General features: G+C 35.7%; 1 protein-coding gene across 1 annotated transcript; it reads left to right on the plus strand.

Annotated features, from left to right (window-relative positions):
- The first annotated feature begins 827 nt into the window (after window positions 1–827).
- Window positions 828–10913, plus strand: LOC149475380 (brain-specific homeobox protein homolog). The gene is made up of 5 exons (XM_089713487.1): window positions 828–1119; window positions 4786–4893; window positions 5887–6042; window positions 10454–10509; window positions 10800–10913. The coding sequence occupies exons 1-5, from the start codon at window positions 828–830 to the stop codon at window positions 10911–10913; spliced, it is 726 nt and encodes a 241-aa protein (XP_089569613.1).
- Window positions 10914–12218: the final 1305 nt, after the last annotated feature.

Raw genomic sequence — 12218 nt, forward strand, 5'->3', positions numbered from 1 at the left:
CAGATTTTAGAAAATTTTCAGATTTCCGTCCGCACCTTCACTCGTCTGATGTAAAGGCTGTTGTTATTAAAATTTTCCTTCGTATTTATTTTTGTATAAAAAATAAAAATGACAGTAGGAAATTAATATAATAATATTCAACGCTTATTTAATTTTAGATATATTTACAAATATTTAATTGGATGCAAATGTTTCGAAAATTTTTGCACTGTAAAATTAACAAATTCCAATCCTGTATAATAAATTAACGTTACCATAATTTGTATATTATTTACCAAACAGTTACATCATAAACATTTCAAAATCGTCACCATCCATCGACCAAAAATAAAAAAAGCCCGCGCCCGCGTAAAACCGTGAATAAAAAAAAAAGAAACGTCACCTAGTTGCCGCCAACACTAAGCCACCCGAAGGGGCGGTGCCAACCCCGCTCAACCCACACTACGACCCCATTACAACAGTTTAGCGCCGTCCGCAGGCGAAATCGCCTCGTTTTGGCCGTCAACGAGCAAAACGACAATTATCCACGTTATAATTATCAATTGTTAAATTCGGAACGTTATTTTCGACGTACGCGAGATTTTTACGAACCAAGTTACGAACTCTTGTTGATGACAGCGGGTTATTTTTTATCTGTGGACATTATTAAAAAAAAAATCATCGTAATTTTTTTTAGCGTTCAATAAGGTTTTATTGTGTTTTAAATTTTAAATTCAATCGACTTTGAAATGTTGAATTATTGAAAAATGTGCGAGTAATATAGAGCAAGTATAGAGCCTACATCACAATACATAATGTAAAAAAAAAAAACAAGAAAGCGCGCCAAAATGAATCAAGAAACGCGCAGCGATTCGCCGAGCGACAAACGTCAAGAGAATTCGAAAACTTCTTTTTTAATCGAAGATATTCTTTACCGTGGGCAAAGGACACAGTTCAAACAGCCAGATCCAAGAAGGTTTGATTATGAGCGCGAACCTAAGTATTACCCCACTCCTAGTGAAGTAAGACCTCATGTGCCTAGAGAAGGCTATTTACAAGTGGCAATGGGGGCTTTGGGTGCATATTTACACACACCAAACACTTTTAAGGCTGTGGAGACACCGTACTTTTTGTCACAAGGTAAATACTGTACGAAACATTTTGAACACAAAACATTAAAAACCATAGAAATCTAAATAACAAGACACTAGAAGTCGTAAGCGTGCGTGACCTTGTCGCCACTCAGGTGATTTGCACATCACCAGTGCATTCGTCACTGTTCAGTTGCTCTGGAGACGTATGAGTGTATACATGGTGTGTTTCAGCAATTCCCATTGCGGAAATTCTTCCACAAGTTGTAATTATACTTATAAAGGAATAATATTTCATCGGAAAATATATTTTTTTAGAAATAATGCCGTTTTTCCTTAAAATTATAGAATATTTACAAGTATTACGAGTGTCACCATAGTAATCGAAATAACAATGAATGACACAGTCGACCATTCTTATTATCACGTTTGTTCGTATTGGAGCAAAAAGTCTCATATACTTAGGGATGTTATTCTAAAATAAACCGTAAATTCGTGCGTTAGGATACATATTCAAAAGCATAATTTAATAGATAAGTTAGTTTTCACTAAAATCAAGCTGTCCAATAAAAGGCATAGTTTACTTGTGTGTACTGTTTAGCTTTCGGTTTGAATGTGTTGATTTTGGCGACAGCGGTTTTCATACGAATTATGACATTAGAGCACTTCTATGTGTCTTGTTATTTAGATTTCTATGTTAAAAACACACGAGCGCACTCTCATATTAAAAAATGATGAGTGATTTTAAATGCACATTTAAAATCACTACAGGTATTTGTATATCCGGCAACAACATAAAGTAAATTATCAAAATACTATATTAAATGTATTTTGCTGGTCTATCTGACTATAATGTTTGCGTTTCTATTAAATATAATGTTTAGTACAATTTCAATTTAATTTATAATTATTGATATAATATGATTAACATTAAAAAAATTTAAACATGGAACAATAATAACATAGGAAAAATAACAACTACAAAGTTCGTAGACTTCCGTTATTCGTAGCGTCGTAGGCCGTAGCACAGAACTCGTAGACCAGAAAAATAAACGATTGTTTTTGTCTTTGATTTGATTTGTTTAATCATAATCTTCTATATATATAAAAATGAATCCATATTTCCCTTGGTCCCGATGAAATAATGTATCACTTATACATAGTATAAAACAAAGTCGCTTTCTCTGTCCCTATGTATAACTACGCAACGGATTTTGATGCGTTTTTTTTAATAGATAGAGTGATTCAAGAGGAAGGTTTTAGTATATAATTTATTATGTTTTAGACAAAGCGGGCGAAGCCGCGAGCGGAAAGCTAGTTTTTTATATAAAATAATGTTGCGGAGCTGATATAATTTGCACGCCATTTATGGCTAATGTGTTGATTCGAACTATAATGTAATTTTGTTATCTTTGTACACACATTATGCAGATAAAGATATTTATTTATTGTGTGTGTATAGTGAACGGGTGGATCGATTTCGATAATTCTCCTTTTATAATATTCCTTGAAGTACGAGGATGGTTCTTATGGAGAGAAAACGTAAACATGTACTACGGGCGAAGCCGGGGCGGACCGCTATAAAATTAAAGAATTATGTGACAAACACGTTAACTACATCATCATGGAGTTTCATCCCTATAAATTAAGTAGTTATTGCGTAAAAGAACTTCACAATTCACACTTCAAATCAGCTATAAGAAATAAAAAAAAGAAAGAAAAAAAAAATTTAAATTTAAATTTTAATTTATTTTAAATTTTCTATAGGTATTCAAAAGAATAGTGTAAGTACATTACATCCATACTAATATTATAAATGCGAAAGTAACTCTGTCTATCTGTCTGTTACTCAATCACGCCGAAACTACTGAACCAATTTTCATGAAATTTGGTATGGAGATATTTTGATACCCGAGAAAGGACATAGGCTACTTTTTATCCCCGGAAAATGACGCAATCCTGGAAATCCCACGGGAACGGGAACTAAGCGGGTTTTTCTTTGACTGCGCGGGAGAAGCCGCGGGCGGAAAGCTAGTTTTAAATAAGGTATCTAATAAGTACAGAAATTTTAAAGTTAATCTTAATTCCATCTTTGATAAAAACATACAATTTATAAATCATACTATGAGCTTGAAATAAATAAATGCATAAAAATACATACTAATATTATAAATGTGAAAGTAACTCTGTCTGTCAATCACGCCTTAACTACTGAATCAATTTGCATGAAATTTGGTATAGAGATATTTTGATACCCGAGAAAGGACATAAGCTACTTTTTACCCCGGGACATAGGATAGGTTTTATCCCGGAAATCCCACGGGAACAGGAACTATGCGGGTTTTTCTTTGACTGAGCGGGCGAAGCCGCGGGCGGAAAGCTAGTACAAAAATAAAATAAGGCAAAACACAGTCTGTCTTATAAAAAATTGAGTGTCTAATAATTAATTAAAGAACAGAAAACCTTTATAGCAAATAAATCGTTCGGGATTCGAACCCGCGTCTTTCGCGTTATCGTAGCAATGCCGTAGACCGCTACGCTACACGATCTTAAAATATGTATATGAATTACTAGCTGCACCCCGCGGTTAGACCCACGTGACTCTTGTTGGTCTTAGCCTATAGCCTTCCTCGATAAATGGGCTATCTAACACCGAAAGAATTTTTCAAATCGGATCAGTAGTTCCAGAGATTAGCGCGTTCAAACAAATAAACTCTTCAGCTTTGAAATGAAATGAAAATCCTTTATTGCTATAGACATAAAAACAAGAAGCAATAGACAATAAATTAAAAAAAGCAAAGGACGGCCTTATCGCTGGGTAGCGATAGAGCCTTCTGTGACTTGCCAGACTGAAACATTTTATTTCTTCGTCCACATCGGTAAACGAAAGCAGGGCCTGTCGGTTCTATGCTCGCTACAAAGGAGGCTATAATATGATCAACGGGTAGTAGCTAAGTATACCAAAAAAAAGAATGATAAATGTCAATTAATAATATGCAACGCTAACATAATATAATATATAATACGTCGAAAAAAGGACAGATATCTAATCTATTCTATAATATTATGAAGCTGGAGAGTTTGTTTGTTTGTTTAAACGCGCTAATCTCAGAAACTACTGGTCCGATTTGAAAAATTATTTCGGTGTTAGATAGCCCATTCATCGAGGAAGGCTATAGGCTATAATATATCATCACGCTAAGAGCAACGGGAGCAGAGCCACGCGGGTGAAACCGTGAAGCGCAGCTTTTATGCTATAAAACTAATAACAACAAAAAATCTTTATTATGCACCACAGATAGAACTGTCTCTGTACAAATAAGAATACACAATTTTTAATAAAATACCACAAGGCGGTCTTATCGCTTCGACAGCGATCTCTTCCAGACAACCTGAATAATTAAAATAAAAACTAAATACAAATTCGAATCGACTGACCGGTTTGGCTTGGTTGGTGGCCCCTGCCTTCCAAGCCAGAGGTCGTGGGTTCGATTCCCACCCGGGGCAAATATTTGTGTGATGAACATAGATGTTTGCTCTGTGTCTGGGTGTTAATTATCTATATAAGTATTTATTTAAAATTATAATATATGTATGTTTATCAGCCATCTGGTTTCCATAACACAAGCGAAAGCTTAGTATGGGATTAGATCGTGCCGTGTGTGAAAATTGTCCTGAAATATTTATTTAAATTACACAAATATTTGTTACACAGGTGTACCATACCACGCTTTATTCACGCCGTCGGAATTGTCTCTCTCAGCCTTGAAGCACTGCCGACGGAGGAAAGCCAGGACTGTGTTTTCGGACCCTCAGTTGACTGGTAAGTAGGGTAAAAAATATATCGTAGTTTTTAATTATTGTTATATTTTTAAATATCTATTATTACTTTGTAGAAATTGTCTAGTAAGTAATTTCTGACATCTTTTTTGGAAAGTTTAGGTAATTCGGTTCGTATAAACGGTCCAAAATCATTTTAATTCAACTAATAATACAAACTAAGCTAGAATTCAAGAGCAATTCCCAATCAAATTGATAATAAAATATAATCGATATCTAAATATATTAAATTTATATATTGTTACTAGGATGAAAACTAGGATATACATACTTAGTGAAAAATTGCTATTGCTATGCTATTTCAAAATTGGTTCATTACTTTCAGAATGTTTCTTACAAATATACAAACTTAATAAATTTACCTTTGAACTTTTGCGCCCATAGACCGTAGCCCAGCTACGGTAGCTTACGTCCATTTCACGTTATCACCTTACTCATACATAATTTTATTCCGGTTCACTCCCTTCCAGTGTGTATTTTTGCAATAAAGAGTAGCCTATATCTTTACCAAGGTCTAGTCTAGTCCATTCGTACACCTAACTACATCAACAACTGTTCACTGGTTTAGGAATAAAGGTGTTGCAAACCGAGTTACTTTTGAGTTGATTTCCATATTTTGCAACGTTTTTCATTCATGTTTTTCTTCTATTGGTAGCGGCATATCTTCCTTATTAAATGGCCTATTTAATCCAAGTGATTTTTTACTTCCAACCAGTTATTTCTGAAATAAGCTCGAAACAAATACTTTAGCTTCAGAATCACTATAATAGATTACGAAAATTACACGATTTATAATTGAAGTGAAACTTCTTTAGACTCTGAGAGTAAAATTTTAAGGTCACGACATGGCAACAGTCACATGATGGAATAAGGCCACGACTTTGGTAACTTTGAATCTTGCTAAAGAAATTTCGCTTCTGACACGTGTGCTCTTGTTTTATTATTATTTAACTTTATTATATTTTATTTCCCATAGGTCTAGAAAAACGCTTCGAATCCCAACGCTACCTCTCAACACCAGAACGGGTAGAACTTGCCGGAGCGCTGAACCTGTCTGAAACTCAGGTGAAGACCTGGTTCCAGAACAGACGGATGAAACATAAGAAGCAGATGAGGAAGCTGCAGCAGAAAGGTAAATTATATTTAAGCAAATAGACCAAATATAGCACTAGCTGCGCTTCGCGGTTTCACCCGCGTAGCTCCGCTCCTGTTGGTTTTAGCGTGATGATATATAGCCTTTAGCCTTCCTCGATAAATGGGCTATCTAACACCGAAAGAATTTTTCAAATCGGACCAGTAGTTCCTGAGATTAGCACGTTCAAACAAGAAACAAACTCTTCAGCTTTATAATATTAGTATAGATTTGCACAGCTCTTTTTGCTGTGTTGTATCTAGCCTTGACGAAAAGATAATGCTACTAATCCTACTACTATTATAAATGCGAAAGTTTGTGAGGATGGACGGATGGATGAATGTTTGTTACTCTTTCACGCAAATACGACTGAACCGATTATAACGAAATTTGGTAGGTATGTAAGTAGCTGAAGACCCAGAATAAGACAAAGCCTACTTTTTATCCCGGAAATCCCACAGGAACGGGAACTATGCGGGTTATTCTTTGAAAACGCGGGCGAAGCCGCGGGCGAAAATCTAGTAGTTTATAAGATGAGCACAGGTAAAAACTAGTAGTTTATAAGATGAGCACAGGTAAAAAGTAAACCCTGCTACCTTGCAAGTTCTCAATTCATAGCGTATTTTTTATTAATTTTAAAAATCTTTTATTCGTATCAACGTCTACAAGATACCTACTCATTATTGGGTCTATCTTCTTATATATAAAAATGAATCGCAAAATGTGTTGGTAAGCGCATAACTCGAGAACGGCTGAACCGATTTCGATAATTCTTTTTTTATTATATTTCTTGAAGTACGAGGATGGTTCTTATGTAGAGAAAACGTAAACATGTACCACGGGCGAAGCCGGGGCGGACCGCTAGTGTACACATAAAAACTACAGAAAAAATTTTAAAATATAAAAATATTAATACATAATATAAAAATATTAAAATCTCTCTTATTATTATTTTTCTTATACTTTATTATCCATGCTTCAAATGTGTTTTCTTTCATCATTTTCAAACTCCACTTTATATAAAGTCTAATCTAATTATTCAGATAACTAAAATTGTAGTTCATGATAATCCTACTAAAATTATAAATGCGAAAGTTTGTGAGGATGTGTGTGCGTGTGTTTGTTACTCTTTCATGCAAATACTATTTAGCACACATATAGATGGTAACTTGGATTAACCCGGAAATCCCACGGGAACGGGAACTATGCGGGTTTTTCGAAACGCGGGCGAAGCCGCGGGCGGAAAGTTAGTTCGAAATTATATCTGCACAACGCCGGGTCGTTTTACTAGTATAGGAATTTAGTTCCAAGCAATATTGCAGTTTCAAATTACTTGTGAAGTATCGTCTATCCAAATAGTTTTAGTTTGAAACTTACAAGAACACCTAAGTTCTAGAAGCTAGATTATTTGCTATCTTAGAACAATTACTTCGCAGAATTAGTAGTTCGATCTATGCAGTTTATGTTATGGTTACATAATTTAAGGGTACAATATTATGTACCTACAAAATAGTACCACAGTATTACAATATTTTCTACAGTAAGGCAACAATACTCTAATAAATATGATTGTATGTTTGTATTTAACGTACCTATTGCGTAGGTACTTACCTTTTTCTTTTGATTAAAAGATTGAATCAAGTTTATGGAATTTGATATAGGCCCAAATTAAACTTCGGTAAAGAAAAATGTAGCAAAATGCCTTATCGTAATCTATACTAATATTATAAAGCTAAAGAGTTTGTTTGTTTCTTTGTTTGAACGCGCTAATCTCAGGAACTGGTCTGATTTGAAAAATTCTTTCGGTGTTAGATAGCCCAATCATCGAGGAACGTTATAGGTTCATCATCATCATCATCATCATCATCAGCCCATATACGTTCCCACTGCTGGGACACGGGCCTCCTATGAGGGTACAGGCCATAATCCACCACGCTGGCCAAGTGCGTGTTGGCGGATGACACATGTCGTCGAACTTTTTTTTTTTTTTGTTATAGGTTATAGGAAGGTTAAGGTTATAATTATATCATCACGCTAAGACCAGAGCGATGAGACAGGAGCGGACCCACGCGCGTGAAACCGCGGAGCGCAGCTAGTTTAAAATAATTATAGAAACTACACGTTTGTCTACTCTTATTAATAAATAACATTTATTTAATTTTGTTTACCTATGTATACATATTTATTAACAGAAGGACTTAACTTCTCACAAAATTTTAATTATGTCTCAATGATTTTACTCGTTAATATACGATCAAATTAAGAAGCATTTCATCATCTCAGCTGTTGTCGTTCAAATTGATTGCTAATTTTCATTAGCCGGATAATACTGAACGATCTTACGCACACAGCGCTAATTAAATAACGTTATACTAAAAACTGTTTTATGACAATCACAATAGAGCGCAAATTCGTCTCTATTATCGTTCTCGGCACTTAATTGAGAGAAGCAAACCTCAAAGACGGGAAAATTAAATTTCGAATCGTCGCTTTCCCGCCACAACTCAAGACGTTCCAATAACTAAATTACGAAGACAAGATGGCTGACGTCTTCGTTGCTATGGTAACCGGGCGCCTCGGAATTTGTGCTAAGTGAATTTCAACTTTGTCGTTTGGGCTTATAGCTTAATTTAGTTTGAAAAGTTTACAACAAGATTAAATAGGGCGTTGTAAGGTAATGGTTGGTACTTGGAAAATAGGTATGTCTTGAGATAAAAATTTTACGGTCTATAATCATAATGATAATTATAATCATAATGATAATAAGGGCGTAGGGATGTGACGACCCCATCGCCCACGGTTGGAATATCTATTGTCCATGTGACAATAGATATTCCACCCGTGCAATCAGTCAACCCGCAGGACACCTTGTGGCGGGGTGTCGGGGAGTAGCGACCCCGCGGGAACCGAGTGCTCCCGGGGGAGGCCCCCTGTCTTCATCTCCGGCTTGCCTTCACCGGCCGGTCGGAGTGAAGCCTGACGAGGACAGGACCCCCACCTCTGGCTTGCCTTAACCGGCCGGCCAGAGTGGAGTCGCGAGAGCTTTTAGCTCGAAGGGTGGATGCGAAGCGTAAGTGGCGAGTGGGCACGTGATGCTGGACCCTCAGGGAGCGCGTGATCGTAGTTTAAAGTCCAGGGACGCCTCTCCATCCTTAGCTGCTCACAATATGTTGCCCCCTTGTCGCACTATTGCAGCGACTTATTTCGGGGGCCCATACAGTGAGAGGGCGAGTCACCACCTGCCAACATATTTTTACTTTCTTTTAGTAGAAAGGCAGGTGCCATAGTTTCCTATAGTCCCCAGTACCAGTCCATTTAGCATCCCAATCCATAGCCCAATTATTAAATTTCCATACCCTGCAATAGTCCTACATCGGCCGCGGACTGCCTAGGGCTGTATCTCTATAGTGCAGTCATGGGCAGGCTGCGGCTGGTGTCCCACAACACATTAAAATTCTCGAAAGGGCCTCTGCGTGTTGGATCCGTGTCCCCACGTAAGCCTTCCAAAGATCCGGGTACCGTCCTTCTGGTGGTACCCGAGTATTATGGAAATGATAATAATATGACGAATTAAGAAAAATGATTGTAAAGGAGAACCTTCACTATTATGAATTACCAAGTGAATTACGAATAAGAATAAACTAGCTGTGCCGCGCGGTTTCACCCGCAAGCCGCAGATGAAAGATCGAATGTTGTTATACTATCTACAACTTTTTACTTACCTATTAAATATAGGTACTTAATTGATTTACATCACTGCCAAGTATCATCAAAATCCGTTTAGTGCATTTCACGTGAAAGAGTAAAAAACATCCATACAAGCATAGGTACCTACTTACTTACAAACTTTCGCGTCTATAATATTAACACAGTATTAATATCGTATTCGTATTCGTGATTAGGTGGACTACTCAGCATTTGCCTCTCCGTATTAGAGGAGAGGCGCCGGTTTTCAATAGTCCCCTCGACTTGCTAGTTGCTACGCTTGGAGCACCAGAACGGTCTTCGGATTACAAATATTAGTATGAAATATACCGTAATTTACTTAAAACATACTACCTACAGGTTTTTAAATAGTTGTGGTTAATCTATACTAATATTATAAAGCTGAAGAGTTTGTTTGTTTGTTTGTTTGACGCGCTAATCTCGGGAACTACTGATCCGATTTGAAAAATTCTTTCGGAACACCGAAAGAATATCTAACAAGATAGCCCATTTATCGAGGAAGGCTTAAGGCCTAATATTATCATCTCGTTAAGACCAACAGGAGCTGGCTCAGCTGCAGTGAAACTGCAGGTCACAGCTAATGAGAGATAAAGACGTAGAAAAAGAGCCTCTTTAGCCATCGCGGCCGTAAGGTTCAAATTAAATACTTAATTGTAAATTCCTAAATTCATCTTTTTTTCCTCAGGCACATCAGCTGTAGATTTCACAACCAAATCAGCTACTGGCATAAAATGTACACAGGTAAGTTAAATTATTTTGACTGACTAAGGGCCGATTTTTCAATGCTTGGATAAAACGTATTCGTCGAATATTGTATAAAACTACCATTTTAAAAACGTATTCTAATTGCCCGTATTTGACAGTTTACGTGACATTTTAATATTATCGTGTAATACTTTATTGGACGGATAAGTTTTATCCAAGCATTGAAAAATCGGCCCTAAATGATATCTCAATTATCATATCTTTAGTTTCACTAATCTTTTCCATACCATTTATATTTATTTCTAAATGTAAATATTATTCTACAGGAAGACTCCAGAATATCGACAACACATACCTCCGACTCCGATTCAGAACACAGTGATAGCGATATCGATATTGTTGGCGAATCGAATTACGCACATCACTATTCGTCGACGTAAAATATCGATTGGCGATGGAATCACTATCAAACATGTTTGGTCACTATCAATCACTTTTTATTGGAATGATTGGTGGTGGAATTTGTTACAATCACAATTTGAATTTGGAATTGTCAAATACTTTTTTTTATTTTATTATATTATGGTAGTACTGACCGGAGGAAAATCCGTTTTCAATCACATTTTAATCTTATAAATTATCAGAAATTATTGGTCAGAAACATTATTATGTAAAACGGATTATATAATAGATAATAATATTTGCATTTATTAGATTGTGCCATCTTATTACAATAAGGTCAAAATGTAATACCTATAACTCCATTATTATTAGGAATCAGTGAACAAAATAACTATGTAATTCTTTTAAAATATATATTTAGACAATTGTTGCAGCTTTTTCAATTTTTACCAGACATAAAACTAGGTATACAGTATTATTTTAAGTGACAATCAACTGCAAAGGCTGTTAATTTTTATTTCTTTTTCATATTTGAATTTGTTTTTTTAGATTTTATTTTTATTAAGAAAAAATGTATAGAAATTCACTCTAGAATAATTCTAGTCACAGAATAATCTAGTCAATAATTAACCAAATAGGTATAGGTAATATAAAAATATAGAGAAAATTGAGCTGATTTTACGTATAAGAATAATTTATTATCAGTGTATCAAGACACATTTAAACATGAAACATAAATGTAATAATTACGTTAATTTTTATAACTAAATAGTAACTACATAACTTTTGCCATAAGATTTATTATTAAACCTAATTTAGTCACATTGATTCATACATTTATTGGGCGTATTCAGAAAGAAAGCTTGAAACTTATAAGCGCTTATAAGCGCTTATCGGCGCTTATCAGCGCTGGTAACCCGCGCAGGAAAATATATGAACATGCGCCGATAAGCGCTGATCGGCGCCGACAAGTTCCAACAAGTTTCAACAAACTTGTCGGCGCCGATCAGCGCTTATGGGCGCATGTTCATATATTTTCCTGCGCGGGTTACCAGCGCTGATAAGCGCCGATAAGCGCTTATAAGCGCTTATAAGTTTCAAGCTTTCTTTATGAATACGCCCATTGATCGCAGTAAATCTTTTAAAATGTTGTGTGATCAAAACAACAATTAAAAATTTCTTTACAAAACTCATTGAAACATTATCTTGATATTATTATAATATTTGACCAATGAGAGCAGAGATTAACATGAGTTTTACACATTTACCATGAGTGCCATGAGTTACGCGAATGACATGAGTGGCAATTAATGTGACTAAATTAGGTTTAATTGATAGACACC

Source organism: Colias philodice, chromosome 30 (genome assembly GCF_061535455.1).
Source record: "Colias philodice isolate Cphi_HAF_F1 chromosome 30, ilColPhil1 Martin Lab GWU primary, whole genome shotgun sequence".
Taxonomy (NCBI): Eukaryota; Metazoa; Arthropoda; class Insecta; order Lepidoptera; family Pieridae; genus Colias; species Colias philodice.